At 38.3% G+C, this 22678-nt stretch overlaps 1 protein-coding gene across 1 annotated transcript in view; it reads left to right on the forward strand.

Moving 5' to 3' along the window:
• The window catches only part of PGR (progesterone receptor), an 84511-nt gene that overhangs the window by 27688 nt on the left and 34145 nt on the right, over nt 1–22678 (forward strand). Inside the window, exon 5 of the mRNA XM_014588422.1 lies at nt 11960–12076. Coding sequence (XP_014443908.1) covers nt 11960–12076 — 117 coding nt within the window. The remainder of the gene's footprint in view (nt 1–11959; nt 12077–22678) is intronic.

Consider the following 22678-nt stretch of genomic DNA (forward strand, 5'->3'; position numbering starts at 1 on the left):
TTTTTCTTTTTTTTAAGTTATTTAAATTGTTTTTTTTTTTTTTTTTTGGAGAGGTTTTTCACTATAGGGTGCGTGTGCTCTCCGGACAGACAGAGAGAGAGACAGGGAGACAGAAAGCGCGAAATCACCCCCCCAGGGGGGATGGTCACGCCACAATCCCTTCTCCTCCATTCTCCTCTTAGGATCTTGGGCATGCACACACACGCGCCCGGCGTGAGTTTCAAGCCACCGGGTCCGGATGTGAACCGCGGTTGACTACGTGGGAGTCCAGCGACATAGCCATTACACTAACTGCTGGTTCCCTTAAATGTCTGTCTTAATAGAGGACAGCTGGATTCTTCTGCCTTAGGTTTCCGGAATCAGTGGGATTACAGGTGCAGGCCACCATAGCTGGCCCTTAGGCTAGTCTCGGAACTAAACTTGGGCTTTCCATGTGGTCTCAGCCTACAGACCACAGTATGTTGGTCGCATCCGCCATAGTGGCTGGGCCCAGGACGTTTTTGAGGCCTAAAGGGCCAGCTGTTTTATAGAAAGTCCCACAATCTGGATTTGTCTTATTTTTTTTCTCCACATAAATAGTTACAGAATTTGATAAGAATCCTACATAGGTCAGCAGTTCTCCAACAGTCTGGTCTTATGACCCTTTTATATGCTGAAAAATTATTGAGAGACCTGAAACATATTTGCATATGTAGATTTTATCTGTCCATATTTACCGTAACTATTATAGAAGTTAAAATTGATGATTTTTAAAATTTTATTAGCTCACTTAACCCCATTAGATGTTAATTTTCTAAACCAAAATAAATTTATCACAAGAATAGCATTGTTTTACATTTTTATAAGTCTTTTTAATGTCTGCCTTAATAGAGGACAGCTGGATTCTCCTATCTGCATCAACATTCAGTCTGTTGCAATGTGTTCTTTTGGTTGAAGCATAGAAAATATGGGTTCACGCAGATGTGTAGTTGGAAAGTGGAGGAGTATTTTAATTGTCTTTTCAGATTTGACAGGTGGTGGTCATTTTGTTAGGGATTGCAAATGGATGACTTTTTTATTCTGTTATTCATTCTGATTTTAATCAGCTATAAATATTTCTTTTTAAAAAATTGGGTTGCCAGAAAAGTCATGATGCATTTTTTCATAGGAAAAATCATGATATATTTTTTGCATAGAAATATATGTCATGACTTTTCCGATGACCCAATAGTTCTCTCTTCCAAAAAGGAATAGTAATAGTAAAAGAAAATTCATAATGGAAGGCCTTGTAGATGCTTAATTATTACTTGTAATGATCAATTTTCAAAATAATAAGTGGGTACCCCGGCAACCTCCAGTGATTCCCAGTGAGCTCATTCTGTTTCTTACTCTCATTCTGTCCTTTTATACGTGTCATTTATGTGTTTGACTTTTTATATGTTGAATGCGTTTTAACCTCTTGAACTAATTCTTTTTAATGCTCAGATCATCTTATCTTTGGTCAGGGTGGCTTTGACACATTTTTATTAGCACTCAAGAAGATCAAATTCTCTGTCACAACAACATATCCCAGACTCGATGTGGGTGTTTTGTTTCCTGGTGCTGGATCAGCTGTTTCTCCAAGGAGCTATGGTTCCTCTTAGATGAAAATTGTGTGAGACATGACTATCTGAATCCTAATGTATGTTGCTGCTAGAGTTATCTTTCTTGTGGACATTTTTCAGTGGCCAAGCCTAGAAAATACATCTTTTTGAAAAAGTGAGGGAACTGTAAGTTTATACCAAGATTTACCAAGCTCACACCATTGACATTTTGGGCCCGATAATTTTTTCTTTTTGGTGGGGGCTGTTTTGTGTACTGTGGGCTGTTTAGTAGCATCTCTGGGCTCTCCTCAATAGTACCTATCCTGTAGTTGTGTAAACCACACTTACCTCCAGGCATTAGGAAATGTCTTCCAGGGACAGCTGGGAGAGAGAGACAAAAATTGACTGTAGTTGAGAACTACTGGTTTACTTCGCTTCTAACAACATTTAAATAATTACCTAATTATTTTAGCCATATGTGTGTGCATTTCTAAAATACAAATACCGGCATAATCTTAAACAGTGAAACCTGCTTTATAGGCTAGAATGAAATCTAGACCAGTCCCATAGATTTTAATCAGAAAAGCAACATCATTTCAGAAATCAGAATGTCCAGGTTAGCATCATAGTCAAAACTCCAAACTCTTACTTTATTCAGGTTTTTCCTTTGCTCCAGGTCATCACTCACTGTTTGGGCCTTCAAACCTGCAGGGAAGAACAAACAAGATCAGATTCTTCTCTTTATCCCATTCACAGGCCTGAGCCCCGTAAGCAGCTGATTTTGACCTGTCTGGGCCAGTGGGGAGGCAGTTCAAAGGAAGAGCACAGTTGTACACAGCAGATAGGTACAAGGGGTCTTCAGAAAGTTCACGGTAAATGATATTATGATCTTATCTTTGCATGGATTTCAACAGTTTTTGGTACCAAAATAAATTTATCCTTTAATTCCATTTTCTCATCACTTTTTTTTTTTTTTTTTTTTTTTTTAGGCTTTTGCTATAGGGCACATGCACTGGCAGAGACAGAGACAGAGAGACAGAAAGCGAGAACTCACCATGGCCACATTGCAATCCCTTCTCCTCCTTTCTCCTCTCGGGATCTTGGGCACGCATGCACATGTGCCCGGCTTGAGTTTAAGCCACCAGGTCTGGGAGTTGAACCGTGGTCGTTGACTACATGGGAGTCCAGCGACATAGCCATTACACTAACTGCTGGTCCCTCCCATCACCTTTTTGAAGTCCCCTTGTGTAGGACTTTCTCTGGAGTTCTCTGTTTGGTGGATGATTATAGTCAACTGTTTTTGAGTGGAATATTTCAATAGGTTTCATGGAGATAATTCACCGGGAAGTCCCAAATGAAACTCTGTAATGCAGATAATGCCCTCCTTGGCTTTGGACCCTCAGCCTGTGGACACCCACTATAGGTTCTGTACAGAGTCTGTTGGATCCTGATGCCCTCTACATTGTCGTCTTAGGTAGAACCGCTGCTTTTTTTTTTTAAGATTTTCGCCGCCATAGGGTGTGTGCATGTGCCAGAGACCGAGAGAAAAAAAGTGAAAAGTCACTCTCCTCTTTAGATGGGATGGCCATGCCACAATCCCTTCGTCTCCATTCTCCTCTGGGGATTTTGGGCATGCATGCACATGTGCTCAATATGATTTTTTTTAAAGCTGCCAGGTCCGGGACATGAACCATGGTCTTCCATGTGGGAGTCCAACACCTTAACCACCATGCCAGCTGCAAAATAAAGAAACTTTATATTGAGAAATATTTTCATAAATTTACTCAAATTAAAGTTGTAGAACTTATGAGCTATTATTAAGTAAGTGAAACCATATTACTGTCACCCAGATTTTAAAAATTTAGAAATCATTAGATTCCCAGAAGCCACTTTTACCCCTTCCAATAATTTCCTAAACGGTAACCATCATCCTGTCTTCTAATACTGTAGATTAGTTTTGACTTTATGCTAATGGAACCGGTCATGCAATGCGTTTCTGTCATTTTACACAACAGTATGCTTAAATACTTCATCCATATTTTTGTATGGAGCTAGACATTCATTCTTACGGCTGTATAACAATGAATTGAATAATTGAAATAGTTTATTTATACATTATATTAAATGATTATTTGCATTGTTTTCATTTGGGGGCTATTATGAAAACTACTGCCATAAAATTTTTTTTTTTAATTTTTTCCATAGGGCACATATGCTCACCAGAGAGACAGTGAAAGGGAAAGTGAGAAATCATTCCCATACTCCGTAATCTCTTCTTCTCCATTCTCCCTACAGGATTTTGGGTACACACACACAAGCTCCTAGCATGATGTTCAAGCCACTGAGTCCAGGACTCAAGCTGTGGGTAGATCATGTGGGAGTCCAGCTCCTCAACCACCACGCCAACCTGCTGATCTCAGCCATAAATATTCTTGTATAAATACGTTTTTGGGGGAAGTGCACATTCTTTCCCACAGGTAAGTTTTACATTTATGTTCCCAGGACCCTGTCGGTTTCAGTGGTCTTTGTTCCCTGGCTTGGGTGCCTACACTGGTATGGTAGTGAAACTTCATCTCCCATTGTATGCCCAAATTTTATTGTGTTTAATTTTGCTTTTAGTCATGATTTTCCCCCCAACTAAAATTTTGGACAGATTCCTGGCTTCATTGGCAATTTCTGGATAATGTTTTCCATTGGTAGCTGTAGTTTAACAACCAAGGCAGCTTTTGAAGTTCTGTATTTTATGCAGAGTTCAGTTCTGCTCTTCTCTCTCAAGGAATTGGACATATGTCAACCCTAAGGGCTTTAAACCCTAGTTCTTACCCTATGCCCTACATCTGCATCTGAAATTTTTTCTGAATTAGTGCAGTCTACCTCTCTGGCTTTGATTTCTCTCATTTTAGAATTACCCTCACCCCATTAATTTTTGCTCCAGGCTATAATTAAGTAACACGCTCCTATTACATTTCATGCAGTATTTCTGCAACTTGTAGTGGGAAAAGTGCCCCATATGCATCACTTCATGTTACCTTTAGCCTCATACCATACTGACTTTCTGTATTTTATTTTTGTACCTGTAAAACATGTATATCCACTTCTCTTGTCATTTTACTATATATTTTCTCTTACTTTACAAAAAAAGGCATGAAAAATTACAACTTTTCTCAAACCCAAATGAAATATATTCACTATGATCACACTGAGAGGTAACTCAAACAATATATATATATATTTTATTTTATAGGTCTCATTCTAGCTTATAATGATTTTATTTCAATTAACATGAGATTTTATTATGTATCTAAACTTTCTGTAAGTCACTAGACAAATAATCTAATAACATTTTTTAAAGTGCTCTTGGGGTCAGCAAGTGGCATGGTAGTTAAAGCACTGGTGTCTCACATGGCCCAAATAAAAAGGCAAAAAATTTGCTGAATAAAAGCATTGTGTAATAAAAATAAATGTTAAAAGGGGGTAAAACAATCTGGACTGAGTGATTTATTTTGAATTTACTGTTTTCCACCATATATGAAATATTATAGGACTTCTATTGTTGAGTATATTTATAAGTGAAATAGTAAATATAATTATATTCATTTATTCAACAAATACTCATCAAATGTTTATTAGACACAAGAGTTAAAAGAGCAAAAGACCTAGTTCCTACTCTCCAGATCCTAAGAGAGCTAAGTATCCATAATTTACGATAGCATGTAATGAATGCATCGTTGATACACAGAAGAAACATCTATGTTTTTCTGGAAAATGTCAGGTAAGACCTGATGGGAGCAACAGTTAAGCCAAAACTTGAACAATTAATTTGCAAAGCAGATTATTTGGGAGGAAGACAGGAGTATCATAGAGACATGAGAAAGTTTGAGTTAATACACTGATGTTACTATAGATGGAACATAAAGAACATAGAAGAGATTAAGAAATTAGAAAGAGGGACCAGCAGTTAGCGTAATGGCTATGTCGCTAGACTCCCATGTAGTCGACTGCAATTCAAGTCCCGGACCCAGTGGCTTACACTCACACCAGGTGCATGTGCGTGCATGCCCAAGATCCCGAGAGGAGAAAGGAGGAGAAAAGATTGCAGTGTGGCCATCCCCCTTGGGGGTTATTTCTCACTTTCTGTCTCTCTGTCTCTGTCTGTCTTGCTGGAGAGCACATGTGCCCTGTAGCAAAAACCTCTAGGAAAAAAAAAAGAAATTAGAAAGAAAAGACAATTGTACTCACCCCCTGTTTTTGGTACCCAAAAGGATAATAGGTTTCCTACGGAGAAGGAAAACACGATGTTCTACAACACACTTCCAGTAACAGTTCTCCAGCTTTCAACAAGGACAGATGATGCATGTATTAAACAGAAGGCTGGACAGTCTCCCACTTGTGTGAACTCTCATCCTGTTTTTTGTTATGCTGTGCATCCTGTTTGTGGTGCCTTATAGCTTATAATTATTCCTGAACATCCTGTCACTCCTAGTGGTGAAGGTGTGGGTAGAGAACAAGGATATTAGAAAACAGAATGCTCAGGTGGTTTAATAGAGTGAATTATTGTAGACTGGGTGACTAGAGACAGTGTTATGTTAGACTGAAGAGAAGCATTAATGTGAACATTGAGCCATTGCCCTGTGGTTTATGAGAAACGAGTGAGTGGATTTGGGCAAGGATGTATTTTACAAAACTAGAATACAAATTGCAGAATTTTGTTTGAAGAAAACTGACACCAACATACTGGATTTGCACCCCCCAGGGTTTAACATTCTACACATTTCCAGAATGTTTGAACAGAGCTAGTGCATGTGTGCCCGAGATTTCCTTACCCGCATATACATCCAGGTACCTGATGGAGTGGTCTATGTAATGCAGGGGCGCCTTCTGAGCCACTTGAATTCGTAGTGGCTGCACGTTCTGGCCAGGTGTTATGGTATAAAAGCAGTGCCTGGCACTTCTGCCAAATTGTTTCTCAGCTCTAGTTGGAACTGGATGACTGCAACATTTCTTTGACCAAAAATTCTTAGAGAAGATCAGACTTTTATATCTCTAATTGCTTGCATGATGATGTATCTACTTTGTAGTTGTGAAGACCCAAGACTTAAGTGTTAGAGGTGACCATGGCTAGGAGTGGACTGAACTCCCAGATTTCTTTAAGCCATTTCAGTCTTTTACGGGCAGTCCACAACACCAAGTGTTGTACCAACCTCTTAGGGGGGTGACTTCATGCTATTGGCCTTAATTATCAAAAATTTTCCTTTCCACTCAAATTTTAAATGTTGGACTGATATACTCTCTTTTTCCTCAAATCACAAAAGAATTGTATTCTGTTTAGTAACTATTAGTTTCTCAATTTATGCTTAAATATATGTTTAAATTTATTTAGTACCGGGACCAGCAGTTAGCATAATGGCTATGTCGCTGGACTCCCATGTAGTCGACCGTGGCTTGAGTCCCAGACCCGGTGGCTTAAACTCATGCCAGGTGCATGTGCATGTGTGCCCAAGATCCTGAGAGGAGAATAGAGGAGAAGGGGTTGCGGCGTGGCCATTCCCCCTGGGGGGGTGGTGATTTCTCGCTTTCTGTCTCTCTGTCTCTCTCTGTCTGGTGAACGCATGTGCCCTATAGCAAAAAAGTCTCCAAATAAATAAATAAATAAAATGTATTTAGTACCTATCCTTAATTCTTTCACATCAATCTTCCTATCTCCTACCTCTCACATTCTCTATTGTGACTTAACTATTATTGACTGGATTACATCTTGGGAATGTCTTTAGGAAGAGTATATTGGGGTCTTATTTCCTGATACTATGCATGCTTGATAATATCTCTCAGTTGCCTTTAAAACTGAATAACCTGACTCTATAGAATTCTTTTATTGTATCTAGAATAGATCTCAGTATATTTGGGACTTAGGATGTGATGATGATCATGATTATAGTAGACAGTCATTTAAAGCTTGTCTTCCAGACATGAGTTCACATAATCCTATATACAACTCTTGTACTATTATTTTCAGTTTATTTGCCAAAGGTCATCAAATTAATAAGTGGTGAGGTTGAAACTGCAACTTTTGTGTTACTCCAAAGTCCATACTCTTAACTTCCTATATTACCATTCAAGTTAATTAACCTAGAATGTTTAGCTGTGAGGCCTTGAGCACGTTATTTAACATGTATATGCCTCAATTAATGCTCTATAAAATGGAATAGTAATACCTCCCAAGGTAGTTGTAATGATTACATGAGTTAATAGATGCAAATAGCTTATAACATACCTGGTACATATTAAGTGCTTACTAACTGTTGTTATTATTATTATTTATGGATAGTAAGTTACAGATCCAAGTTTGAACAAAATGTTTGGTAGTTGTTCTCTGTCAACTATTAAGACAGTGTTTTAGGAACCAGCAGGTGGTGTAATAGTTGCATTGCTGGACCCCTACGTGGTCAACCATGGTTCAAGTCCCAGACCTAGCAGCTTAAAATGCACACCCGGCATGTGTGCATGTGTGCCCAAAATCCTGAGAGGAGAATGAAGGATAAGGTGATTGCAGTGCAACCATTCCCTCTGCAGGGTGATTTCTCACTTTCTGTCTCCCAGTCTGTCTCTCTGGCTAGTGCATGTGCCCTATTGGAAAAAAAAAAAGACAGTGTTTTAGTGGGGAAAAGATGGATTATTTGATAAATAATGTTCAGTAGCATAGGGACATAGTAGACACTCATTAATACTTAAATGAATGGGATTTATTAATAACTAGATATTAAGTACTCTCCAGTTCTGTACAGACAGAATGGAGGTATTTTAGGATGTTCCTGCTGCTATAACAGAACTACCTCAGATGAAGTGATTTATAAGTAACAGAATTTTTTTTTCACAGTTCTAGAGGCTGGGAAGTCCATGATCAAAGTGCCACAGGTTTGGTGTTTGGTAAGGGTTTGCTCTGTGTTTCCAAGATGGCACCTCTTAGTGCATCCTCACATGGTCGAAAGAGAGAAAAAAGACTTATTCCCTCAAGCCCTTCATTAAGGACACTGTTTCTATCTATGAGGGCTGTCCTCATGGCCTGATCACCTCATAAAGGCTTCATATTTTGATACTGTTGCATTGGGGGTTAAGTTTTAACGTGAATTTTGGAGGGACACAAACGTTCAAACTGTAGCAAGAAGAAAACATGAAAATAGCTGCATGGTAATGAAATTATAGGTGACTTTATGTTTTGAATGTCCTTACTTTGTTATAAAATTTCCTTATTTGACCAGATAACCTCTAAATTCTATTTCATATATATTGAGTTTAAGATACCTAGAAAGAGATGATTGGAAGGTCAGAGCCCAGGATGAGATTCTGGATGCACTGGAAGATAATGAGAGTACCAATAAGGGGTGAACAGTAGAATACACATATAAAGAATAGGCAAAGGAGGGACTAGCAGTTAGCATAATGGCTATGTCACTGGACTCCCATGTAGTCGACCACAGTTCAAGTCCCGGACCCAGTGGCTTAAACTCACACTGGGCGCGGGTGCGTGCGTGCCCAAGATCCCGAGAGGAGAATGGAGAAGAGACTGTGGCATAGCCATCCCCCCTGGATGGTGATTTCTCGCTTTCTGTCTCTCTCTCTCTGTCTTTCTGGTGAGTGCACACACCCTATAGCAAAAACATCTCCATACAAAGAAAAAAAAAAAAAAGAAGAATAGGCTAAGGAAGGGAAACTGGCAAAGACAAGTTAAAAGGAACTCTTGGAAAGATAGGTGAAAAATAAGGAGGGAGTCACCCAAACCGTGAAGCAACAGGATAGTTAGGGAGAGAAATCACTAGAGACAAATGATTCATAAGATAAAGAAAGAATGTTGGGACCAGCAGTTAGTGTAATGACTATGTCACTGGACTCCCATGTAGTCGACCGCGGTTCGAGTCCTGGACCCGGTGGCTTAAACTCACGCCGGGCGCATGTGCGTGCGTGCCCAAGATCCCGAGAGGAGAATGGAGGAGAAGGGATTGCAGCATGGCCATTCCCTCTGGGGGGTGATTTCTCACTTTCTGTCTCTCTGTCTCTCTCTGTCTGTCTGGCGAGCGCACACACCCTATAGCAAAAAAATCTCTCCAAAAAAAAAAAAAGAAAAAATGTTGCAGCATTTAATAAAGTAAAGTTTGATGATATTAAATCATGTTCTTAAATAAACACGACTATGCTATACATCATTTTAATGTGCATTTCTCTATTTTTGGTCAATGCCTTATCACATGCTCTTTATTGTATATGTATTTTAGACTGTGGAAATGATGTTAAGTAAGCAAATTCAAGCAATTTTCTTATTCAAGTTCAAAGTGGGCTGTAATGCAGTGGAAACAACCAAGACCATCACCAACACAGTTGGCCCAGGAACTGCTAATGAATATACAGCGCAGTGGCAATTCAAGAAGTTTTGCAAAAGAATCAAAGCCTTGAAGGTTAACAGCATAGTGGCTGGCCGTTGAAAATTGATGATGACCAATTGAGAGCAATTATCAAAGCTGATCCTCTCACAACGACACAAGAAGTGATGTCGACCATTCTAAAATCATTAGGTATCTGAGGCAAATTGGAAAGGTGAAAAAAAAGCTCGATGAATTGGTGCCTCATGAGCTGACCAAAAATAAAAAATATCATCTCGTTGAAGTGTTTTCTTCTCTAATTCTATACAACAGTGAACCATTTCTCAATTGGATTGTGATGTGTGACAAGAAGTGGATCTTATATGATGGCTCAGTGGTTGGACCAAGAAGCAGCTCCAAAGCACTTCCACCAAAGCAAGGTCATGGTCACCGTTTGGTGGTGTCTAATCATCTACAGTTTTTGGAATCCCTCCAAAATTGTTACATCTGAGAAGTATACTCAGCAAATCTATGAGATTCACCAAAAACTGCAATGCCTGCAGCCCAGCACTGGTCAAACAGAAAGTGCGCAATTCTTCACAACAATGCCTTTCTACATGTTGCACAACAAACAATTCAGAAGTTGAACACATTGGCCTATGAAGTCTTGTTTCATCTGTCATATTCACCAAATCTCTAGTCAATGGACTACAACTTTTTCAAGCATCTCAACAACTTTTTGGGAACAATGTTTCCACAACCAGCAGGATGAAGAAGATGGTTTCCAAGTGTTGAATCCCAAAGCATGGAATTTAATACTAGGAATAAACAAACATTTCTGATTGGCAAAAATGTATTTATTGCAATGGTTCCTATTCTGATTAATAAAGATGTGTTTGAGTCTAGCTATACTGATTTAAAATTCATGGTCCAAAACCACAATTGCTTTTGCACCAACCTAATAAAATTATTCTCTCCTCTCTTTCATTGGATATTTGTCTCTATTTAAAATTTTTCTCCCATTGAGAATGGAGAAGAAGGGACTGCAATGTGACCATCCCCCCGGGTGTGTGATTTACTCTCTGTCTTTCTGTGTCTCTGTCTCTCCAGTGAGCACATGTACCCTATAGCAAAAATCTCTCAGAAAAAATTGTCTTCCCATTATCATTATTTCTATTCCTAGTGTTTTAAAATTTATAATAACAATAAATGAAGCATTAAAGTTAGAACAATCTGTGGCTTTTTTTTAAATTTTGTACATGCTATTTACAAGATCTTTAAGAGTGAACTAGTTCCACGATTTTGCAAATACTGTTAAGCAAATACATTTTCTAAAAGGTTTATTCCAGACACCTCTTTTAAAAAAAAAATGCCAGAGGGTATGTATGCTCATTGGAGAGAGGGAAAGTGAGAAAGGACCCTCCATGGGAATAATCATGCTGCAATCCCTTCTCCCCGCTTTCTCCTTCCTTTGGGGACTTGGGGCATGCACACACAACACACACACACCAAGCAAGTATTTGAAAGCTTCTGGCCTAGGACTCAAACCATGAGATCAGCTTGTAGGATCCAGCTTCCTTAACCACCACACCACTGGTGGTCCCCCCGAGACCTCTTTAATTCTCTAGTATGTATCTGTTTTCTTGAAGGCTTAGAAGTCAGAACAAAAATGTTTTATTAGAGCTTGAAAACTATGCAACTAACGGTAATCATCAATCTACATTCTAATCTTCAAATGATAGAAAGGGTCGAAGGGCAATCTGGTGCGGATACCATTAAGAAGATGCACAGAAATTTGGTATAAAAGATTTTAAAGAGAGCCCTGGAGTTGGTTTTTAAGCTGTGTTCACCTCACTTAGGCTTCTGAAGGCACGGGTAATGTACGGACCAGGTTTGATATATCACAGCATTCAGTGTACCGAGCAGGCATGTCAGAGAGTCATCAACTTAACGGATGTGTGCCTGTCCTCTCTTTCACTTGTCATTGCATAGAATTTCTGTAGTCTTAGGCATTATAAGTAAATTTTACTTTTATTTTTTTTTCAGGTCAGCATAACTATTTATGTGCTGGAAGAAATGACTGTATTGTTGATAAAATTCGCAGAAAAAACTGCCCAGCATGTCGCCTTAGAAAGTGCTGTCAGGCTGGCATGGTCCTTGGAGGTAATTCTGATGTTTTTTATCAGTAATGTACTGTCTAACATTTATACAGCAAAACTGTGTGTCCCCAAATTCTTTTTTTAATTTTATCTTTCTTCTTGCTTTTTTTTTTCAGTTTTGATTTTTGGTGATAACCCTCTATATTTGAGTTTTGAATGAAGCGAGCAATACTCTCTCACTGAATTTAGGTGTCTAAAATGTCGCAGTCTATTATGAGAAGTGAGAAAGTTCCATTCATTGGTATTTCCTATAGTAGATGTTATGGGTAGTGCATTGAGTTAAGTTAAGTTACATGGGTCAGGGCTCTGTTGCTCATTGCTTGTCTGGCCTTAAGTAACTAACCAATTTTTTCAGGCATCAGTCTCTTCATCTATAAAATGAGGTCCTTTCCAGCACAGGAATTGGTTTGGCAAATTTGTCAAGTGTATTGCTTTCCAACTCCTATAGGTGACCAAGGAAATCAAGGGCACTGGAACTGGGATCCATTTGATGGAGAGTTTGGTTAAGGATTCCCTCCCATATTTTGTTATTACTAGAATCTTTAAAATTCTCTAAAGTATGGCAGGCATTAAAAACAAAAAATAATAGAGGCCAAGCAGAATGAGTTGAGCTATGTTCACAGTGGCACAGTGGTAACACAACTGAAGTCACATGACTTCTCTGAGCATATGGGATTCATGTGCACCCATGATGTGGCTTGCTCAGAGTAGAGGTAGATTATGGCATGAAGTCACTGTTGGAGAGTGCTTGTCTGTTTATGCTTTCCCTCATGAAGTACATAAACAAACAAACAAACTTTAAAAAATTTAATGTGAGAGGGCCAGCAGGTGACCGACTGTGTATTTCAAATACCAGAGCTGGTAGCTTGAAAAACACATCAGGAGTGTGTTTGTCCACCCAAAATCCTGAGAGAAGAAAGAAGGAGAAGGGATTGTGGTGTGGCCATCTCTCCCAGGGAGGGGACATTTTCTCACTTTTCTTTTTTCTTCCTCTCTGTGTGTCTCTGGTGAACACATGCACTCTATAGCAAAATTATAAAGAGGAAAAAAAAATGAATGTCACATGAGGATAAATGGTTTGAAAGATGCTAAAAGAAAGTTTAAAAAAATCAAGAGAGTTAAAGCTATGGAAAACAGTCCTACACCCTTACATGTCTTGTACTTAGGCACATCCTATGCAACACTGTCTGGGAATCATGGAAAACTAAAACTGTTCCTTCAGTACACCATCTAAAAACACTTAGTGTTCCATCAGTGTTATGTGTATTTTTCTTTGGGAAATGTATTTAGACCAATATTTGTCAAGTGTAAAACCTACCCAAACATTACTGATCTCAAAAGCTTTTACCAAAATGCTTGGATAAAAATAATCACCCAGGCTACCCGCTGGGCACTTTCTAGTAATTCACTTAATTAGATCACTCGTAGTAATTACTCACTTAGAGATTTTTTTCCCTCTCACTTTGGACAGCAACCAGTCTCAAATGTGTCAACAACAATGCTTTGCTTTAGGAGGTGCTCAGTAAATATTGACTAAGTGAATAAACCTATTATCCAAGAAGATTAAAAGTTGTTTTGAGTCCTGCACCTGGTTTTCCTCCTCTTTAGATTTCAACTGCATCCTCAGAATTCCTCAGTAACCTCTAAATTTTGGAAGTTAGAAATTTCTCACAAAATCACATATCTGGTTAACCAGAAGAGAGACTGGGAGGTATTCTGACTTGTGACATAGTCTTTGTTACTTTCTAGAGCATGCGGCCTTGGAAAATGGGAGCACATCTAATGCTGAAAAAACCTAGACTTCATCAGTATCTTTCATCTTCAGCTAATTGTTCTCCCAAATGACTTTATCGGACTTATCAAAATAAAAACCCGAAACTAATTAAATTTAACAGAACTATCTGAGCAAGAGCTAGGCTCTAGAACCAGGATGCATTTCAGAGAAAAGTTGATTAAGGATGTGCCACCTCACCATGTGTGTGGGTTAGATATATAGTTACCGAAAAGGGAGTGACATGTAAGCCAAGGAAGTGACATGCAAGACCATCCTGATTGGCTGCAGTTAGTATCTGCTTTATATGGAGTTAGTTGATCTGTTGGCAGCCCATGATTGGCTGAAATTTGGCTGCTGTGATTGGCTGAGACTCAGCTGCCTAGTTACCAGGGTACATTTTTAGGTTAGGTTACAACTTCCTTGCACATAAAAAACTAGGTTGCAGCTCAGCATATAGGGAGACTGCTTTGGGCCAAAGTTTATCACCTAGGTACAGAGGCTGGTTTAGGCCAACTCCATTCAGACTCTTCAATTTTATTACAGAAATAGAAATGGCAGAGTTTTGGATAGAACCTTTAGAGTATTCTTGGGGATGGGTGAAATAACCTAAAGAATTTCATGTTCTCATAATTTTCTAGCCTATAGTTCAAGTTTCTATAATTTTTCATTATTTTCTTTATCCACTGCTTTCAAGCCACACTCTATCACCTTCTGTATTATGACTTAACTCTAACTCCTTTCTTTCTTCTTTCATTTCATTTCAGTCTTCCTTCCTCTTTCCATTCTTGCCCCCCACCTCTCTTTCAGTAACTATATATTGACCCCTTCATACTCACCAGGTACCATTCCAAGTTTGGGAAGTTTAGAAGCAAACAAAATGGACCAAATTCCTGCCCTATGAAGCTTACACACCAGGAGGGAGGAGTGACAGATATATATGTCAAATATATGTCCACATGATAGGTCATGTGGACAAATATTAGGCAAATGCATTAATAAGGAATATCAAAGAAGGGAGTCACTCCTGAATCCTTTATTCTGATTAATATTTTCATTTCTCATAGCCATTTCCTAGGTAATGACATCATAGGAGTTGGGTTTGGTGTGCCAGCTGCGATTTTTCTGAAAGACATGCAAATAAATAAACTCATAACACACACACACACACACACACACACACACACACACACACACATAATGTACCACCTAAAAATAGCTCAAGTACCATAACTGGTAGGTGTACCACTCTGGGAGAGTATTAAGCCAGTATGTGCTAAACACCCTACTTGGTGCTGTCACTGCTGTCATGAGCATAGCACAGTCTAACTCCTAAAAGTAATTTTAAAAAATTTACAAAACAGAAGAGTTAGGTAACCTAAGAGAGGCATCAAACATTGCTGTGTAAAGAAAGAAAAGAAAAGAATTAATTCTGAAGCAGCTGGCCAAAACTTCAGTGAGGAGACTCTCACAATATGAGTAGGTATTTCATAGGTGGAAAAAAAGAAAAAAAATATATAAATATATAGTTGAGTGGAACTCACTCATATCCTCTGAGCAAATCCTAGTTCCTCTGTGGCTGAGGGTCTTACTACTTTGATTTTGGTCTTTTTTTTTTTTTTCTTTAAGAAAGATTTTTGCTGTAGGGTATGTGTGCTCACCAGAAAGACAGAGACAAAAAGCAAGAAATCACAACCCAGAAGGGATGGCCATGCTGCAATCCCTTCTCTTCCATTCTCCTCTTGGAATCTGGGCGCACATGCACCCAGCTTAAATTTTAAGTCACTCCATCTGGAACTCCAGCTATGGTTAACTATGTGAAAGTCCAAAGACTTAACCATTACACTATCTGCTGGTCCCTCATTTTGGTCATTTTCAATCACTTTTCCATTATAATAAGAACATTAAAGTAGATGCCATTATGAAATGTAAGATTGCTTTAAGGGCTACCAAGTGAACATTACATTAAACCATACTCCCTCTAGCTCCCCGCACTGTGAAAAACACTGCATTAGCCCATACTCCCCTCCAGTTCCCCACACTGTGTCCTGGGAATCACTACAGATGATCTATGGTCAAGAATGCACATTAACAGTCACAAATATTTAATTGTGAAGATAATGTTTTTTCAGACATACATTCCTGTGATGATTTTTCTAGAAAGTTCTTTAATAGGAACAGGAAGAAATGAAGCTTGAAAGTTGGCTTGTGCCAGCTGGGTTCTACAGTTTGAATTCTGTTCTGCAGATAGTGAAACAAGGGATCTTTCTAAAGAAATTAACCTTGCACTACCTATGAATAAAGACCAGATTTCTAGATGGACCACTTGGGGCCTTCTCCCTTCTCCCTCCAATCCTCCACAGGTCCTAGACTCTTGAGTTTCATACTTTCATGTACTTCTGCTTGTATTTTATCTTTGCATCACTCTCATTTCACTCCTTGTGAGCTCTGACTTATCCTTCACACTAAGTTCAAGTGTGACATTTTTGGTGAAACATTCCTCTGTCTCCAGTCACTGCTGGTGCAAGTTTTATGGGGACTGAGACTAAAGTAGTAGTGTTCTTCATATCTGGGAAGGTCGAAGCTCCCTGAACCAGCCTGAGTTTGCTCTGATCTTTATATTCAGCATTTCTACTCTGAAAATGAAAGACTAACCAAACAGACCACAGGAAAAAGTCATGAGAGTCTGTCCTTACTCCACTCCATTCCACACAAGCCAGTGGGAACACACACACACACTTCCTATAGGCTCCATACACTTTCTCTGTAACACTTACCCCATTGTTTCATAACTGGCTATTCACTTGGATCCTATTGAAGGATTTTTTTTCTTATTCAAAATTAAAATATTTTTAGGTAGGAATTTCATTTTAGTGTTTTAAGTACCAAAGCACCTGTTTTAGAAGCACTTAGAAATATTTATGACTATTATTGTGAAGACATTTGATGTACAGATCTCTGCACTCTTGAGCATGAAGTTATCTGTAGTGATTCCCAAGACACAGTGAGTGGAGTTAAAGGTGTATAGTCTAATGTAGGGCTTTTCATTTGAGGAGAGGGCAGTAGCCCTTCCAACAGCCTTACGTCCCATGTTGACATTTATTTTAATGTTCTTACAATGGAAAAGTGACTCAAAAATGGCCACAGTTAAAGCAGTAAGACCCCCAGCCACAGAGAAAGTAGGATTTGCTCAGAAGATAGACTTAAGTCCCAGTCAACTACCAGACATATGCTCAGTAAGAAATAGGGTATCAAGGACAAGATTGCTTCAGAGAAGACCCAGAACTGGGATGAGAGGGAAGGACTCCAGCCCAGAGGAGTCAGAGAAGTCAGCAGCAGGATCAACTGCAAAGCTATTGAAATTGACTTTAGCTTCTTTATTTCTTCTGCATAGGGGATTTTGGCTCCATGATAAGATAGAAAATAATTCAGAACTGCATGGCCTCAGCCTCAGACAAGAGTGAGAAACACGCAGAAATGTGATTAGGGGATTTTCATTGGTCCTAATTTTGTCTTCTTTCCACTTTCCCATATTTCTCATACTATGCTCGAGTTCTCCTTAAATCTTGATTTTTTTTTTCCTTTGAAAAATCCCCTTCAGTCAGTGACCCATCCTACATGTCTGGTGGCCATAAAATTTATTGTCCAAATCAGGACACTTCTGAGAATGAAAGGGAGCACTATCAATAATCAGAATGGAACAGCACATAGGAAAGGGGCTGTTCCAAGCTAACTGGCTGTATGGGCAGGCTCTCCATTTTCCCAGTTAATAGAACTAAATATGGTCAGAATAAACACATAAACTTCTGGAGGTGGAGATTAAAAGATAGTCAACTGCATACTTCTATAATATTTAATATAGAGATTTACTAAAACAAATATTTAAGATGAATACAAGAATATATTTAGAAGTATTACTTTCCTGCTTTCACATTTCACAGTTTTATTTAAACTAATTTCATGCACCTTTGGCAGCAGGGTGTTTTCTTCACCAGAGCCACTTTTGAAAGTCTGCTCATTATTTTCCAGAGGTAATAATTTTATTTAAAATGTTCGATATGCAGCACTTTTTGAATCCATGTATGGTATATCATTCAACTTGTAATATTTTATTAGTTTCCATTTTCATGGTGACTTTATAAGGAAAAAAAATTACAGGTACTTCGAAGCTTCTGGTTTGTCCTTCCCTAAAGCCATTAGATTTCTTTCTTTCTTACAGGACCCATATGCTGAATTGTTTTTCAACATCTTCATACTTATAATTCATGTATTAGGTTATCAGGAAAGTCATGATGTATTGTTCTGTTTTTCTATGCATAATGGATCATGACTCCTGATGAACGTATCTGTGAATCCTTAATATAGTAGTATTCTGAAAATTTTAAATGATATAAATGTCATCACACTCTATGTGTACTTTTTCAACTAGCTTTTTTCCCTGAAAGTGGTGTTTTTGAGATTTACTCACTCTTATACACGTAGCTAAGGTTTCATTTGAACTTCCCTATGAGCTTTCACTTTATGAACATTCTACAGTACTTTTATCTATTCATGTTAGTGGAGATGTACTTAACATTTTTCCTAATTACAAAATATACTGCAGTAAACATTCTCATAGCTTTGTGTATATGTTTGAGAAGTTTATTTGACTATATACCTAGAAAGGGAATTCTTGCTTCATTAAGATGTCGCGTAGGTGGAGACCAGCAGATAGTGCAATGCCTATGTAGCTGGATTACCACGTAGTCAACCGCTGTTGACTCAGACCCAGTGGCTTAAACTTACATGGGGCTGTGTGCATGCCCAAGATCCCATGAGGAGAATGGAGGAGAAGGGATTGCAATGTGGCCATCCCCCCAGGGGGTGATTTCTCGCTTTCTATCTGTCTGTCTCTGTCTTCCTGGCAAGCGCACTTACCCTATAGCAAAATCCTCTCCAAAAAATAAAAAAAAGATGTCGCGCAGGGCCAGCAGGTAGTATGGTAGTTAAGGTGGCTGGATTGTACATGGTTGACTGCATTACTGAGTCCCATATGAGTACATGTCTGGGACTCACATGTGTGTGTGTGCATATCCAAAATCTTGAAAGGAGAAATGGAGAAGAGATTGCAGCATGACCGGGGCTGGGGGATTGTCTCATTCCCTCCCCCTGTCTGTCTATAGTGAGTGCACGTGCCCTCTAGTGTATTTTCAGCCTAACTAAACATTGCTTAATCACTAATCACCTAATCTCCAATGTGTTTGCTTTAATTAATGTGTGAGAGAATTTGTGGCTACATATTCTTACCTGTACTTGGTATTTTCACATATATTTTTTTAAGTTTTTGCCAAAGGGTGTATGTGCTTACTGGAGAGAGACAGAGAGAAAGCAATAAATCACTCCCCCTCCACTTCCCGAGAGAGGATGGCCATACCACAATCCTTTCTCCTCCACTTTCCTCATGCTGGGTACAGGAATTGAACCTCAGTTGGCCATGTGGAAATCTAGTGCCTTAACTACCATGCCACCTGCTGGCATGGTATTTTTCACTCATCTTAATCTTTCTCATTTGATGGACATAAAATTGGTGACTTACTTGTATGTCCTTGACTAGTGGGTGAGGGCAAATACTGCTTCATATATTCATTGGCCATTTATATCTCCTCTTCTGTGAATTGGTCATGCATAACCACTAGCCACTGTTCAATTGGGTTGTCTTTTATACTTAGTGGCTGATGGTACCGATCTACTCTATACTAATCCTTTGTGTGTATGTGTGTCTCACACACAAACACACACATGCACACACACACACACACACACACACACACACACAATATTCTTTAGTATCCTCCCCTACGAAATCATATAGATAATTTACTAAAAGTTATCTAAAATATTAAAAGCTTGCTTTCCACAATTGCATCCTTTTTAAAATATGTATATTTTTAAAATTATTATTTATTTTTTAGTTTTTGCTATAGGGCACGTGTGCTCACCGGAGAGAGAGAGAGAGTGAGAGAGAGAGAGAGAGAGAGAGAAGTTATTCCACAGGGGGATGGCCACGCCACAATCCCTTCTCCTCCATTCTCCTCTCAGGATTTTGGGCACATACACATACATGCAGTTTGTTTTCCAGGCCACTGGGAAACAGTTGGCCATGTGGGATCCAGCCACATTTACCTCCACGTCATCTGCTAGCGCCACATTCACATCCTTATTCTACTTGCAAATACTTATGTAGGAGGATTGGAATCTAATTTTATTTTATTTTCCTTATGAATAATCAGTTGCAACAGCACATTTATTGGCATAATATTTTCTAAATGTTTTTTTGATAGTGCACCCTTGTGTAAGTAGAAATGTTACAATATCTACCCCCCATAGGTCTGTTTATTTGTAAATTATATATGTATTACTATCAAACTATATGTTCATGATGCTTCGTTTCTTTTTATTTTCAAAGTAAAAATAGAAAGTATACTATCTCCTAACAGTACTCCAATTTGCCACCTCTGTTGTACTTCCAATTTCCATATGTATTTGCTTCTCTTTCTGACTTATCTATTTTGCTCCATTGCATATCCCTGGATCACTGCCACACTGTCTGAAACACTTCAGCTGTATTCCTCTCGATACCTGGTAGAATACAGCTCCCTAAATTATACTTCCTCAAAATTATTGGCTTTTCTTGGCTGTCTGAATTGGTCATTTAATGATGTCTAAAGATTTATTCACAATGGTCTCTAATACTTAAAACCAAAACCTCTTATCCTTAGGAATAAACCTGTATTAAATTTCTTTGCCTTTTTCCCACCATCAGGTAATATCAGCTGACATCTCAAATTACCACTGATTAAAATTATTTCAGACTAATTTTTCTTCCCCAAACAACCTACTGTCATTCAAAATAATTTAGAGAATCCCATAAAATTAGATGGCTTTTAAGGACTAACATAATGTAAAACCTTCATTTCTAAGGTATAATACTGGCATACATGATAGAAAGATGCATTCTGATCTAGTGTCCTGTGGTAAGCATCAGAACTGAGAAATACAACAGTCATGCATTTAATTCATAAGTGGGTTGGCACAGAGGTTTATTAGAAAGAAGGAGGCAGCATATCTGCTATGTCATTGGTCTGATATTATTCTGTCTGGGAAAGTCAAAGATGAGACTCTGGGGAGTAAATAAAACAGGATGAAGGTGTCATCTGACAGGATCAGATTCGAATGGCTAGTAATGTATTAAACCATAGAAGGGTGGATATACATGTGGTCTCTAGAAAATGAGTCTTTTTTTGAGTGATAATCTGGATTGTTCATGGCTGAATTCTTCTATAACTAAGAGATGAATGTCACCAAAGTAATTATTACTTGCACACTACTCAAAATGAAACCCATATCCCTTTTCTCCCTTCTTTTCCCCATGAATTTATTCATATTTATTACTCCTTATGGTCTCAGTTCTGATACACAAACCACTTGAATACCCAAAGCTCCATCATGATAGAACCCTGAAAAGCTTCTGGTTTAATAAAATCTTACAGTAGAATATCAGAGGTTAGAAATAAATTTTTGATATGACATAGATTAATGAGCAGTTCATTCCTTTCTGTTTCTGTGACTATGTTCTGATTTTAAGAATTATACTTGAGTTATTTGGTTTCTTCCTTGCATATGATACTTGTTTTTAATGAATCACTTCCCTTACCTTCAACAGGTCATGATGAACTTTTGTATTTAGTTCACTGCTGCATAGTACAGAGGAGGAAGATGATTAACCCTTAAGGACAGTGATATATGTTTTAATTGAGGTGTTCTATTGTAACTCTGTCCTTTAGGAAACATTTTTGTTCAGTGATTCACACATACATACACACACACACACACACACACACACACACACACAGGAAAAGAAAACAAATCTGAATTTTGCAGTTGTGATACAATGTCAAACTAATATAAAGGTAATTAGCTCATTCAAAAATAGCTTTCTTCCTTTAAGTATTCTATCATTACTCTCTCTACTTCTGTGCTATCGAGTACTTCAGTTTCTGCCATGGAGCTCAGACTTTCTTTATAGGTTAAGTGGGGACATACAGTATTTGTCCTTCATAGTCTACCTAATTTCACTTAGCATTATTTTCTAGATTTATCCAATTGGTGTCGAATGACAGAAATTTTTTGCTCTGTGTTTGCATGGGACTGCTTTTATGGGTGCTAGCTAGAACTGTTCAGTACTACCGTTCAGTACCTATTTTCTAGACCCAGTGAAAAGTCAGGATTGAAGGGTTCAAATATCTCTTTCATTTGCAGTCTGCTTTATCTGAGTGATTGAGACACATCCTTAAAAAATTAATTCTAATATAGTCTCTTTTGTGGCAAATACCTACTTTTATATTTTCTGTTGATTTAGTATCTATTTTTCTTTAAAGTATAATATGTACAAGAACACCATGTTTAGATCTGAAAGTGAAGGTGAATTCTGAATAAGGAAAAGCAAACTATATTAGAGCTATAAGGATGTTAGAACATAGCCCTAATAGATTGATTCCAGCATTGCATAATGGTCATCATATTTTTATTAATCTGAATTCATAATACGTATTATCTAGACATTCTTCCATACTTTCATACAAGTACTGTCAGGTGATTACCTTTAAATCCATCCAGACATCAATGAAGCTTATTATGACCCTCATAATGCCAAAGGATTCATACCACTCCTTAATTGCCTTCTGATTTTTACTCTTTATTTCTTCATCTGCTTCTCTGAAAGCTTTCTGGCTGCCATTCTTCCCTTTTAACATCCAACATCATTCTCTTCCTTTGCTTCTGCACAGCAGATTGAGC

Source organism: Tupaia chinensis, unplaced genomic scaffold (assembly GCF_000334495.1).
Source record: "Tupaia chinensis unplaced genomic scaffold, TupChi_1.0 Scaffold000276_2, whole genome shotgun sequence".
In the NCBI taxonomy this organism is placed as follows: domain Eukaryota; kingdom Metazoa; phylum Chordata; class Mammalia; order Scandentia; family Tupaiidae; genus Tupaia; species Tupaia belangeri.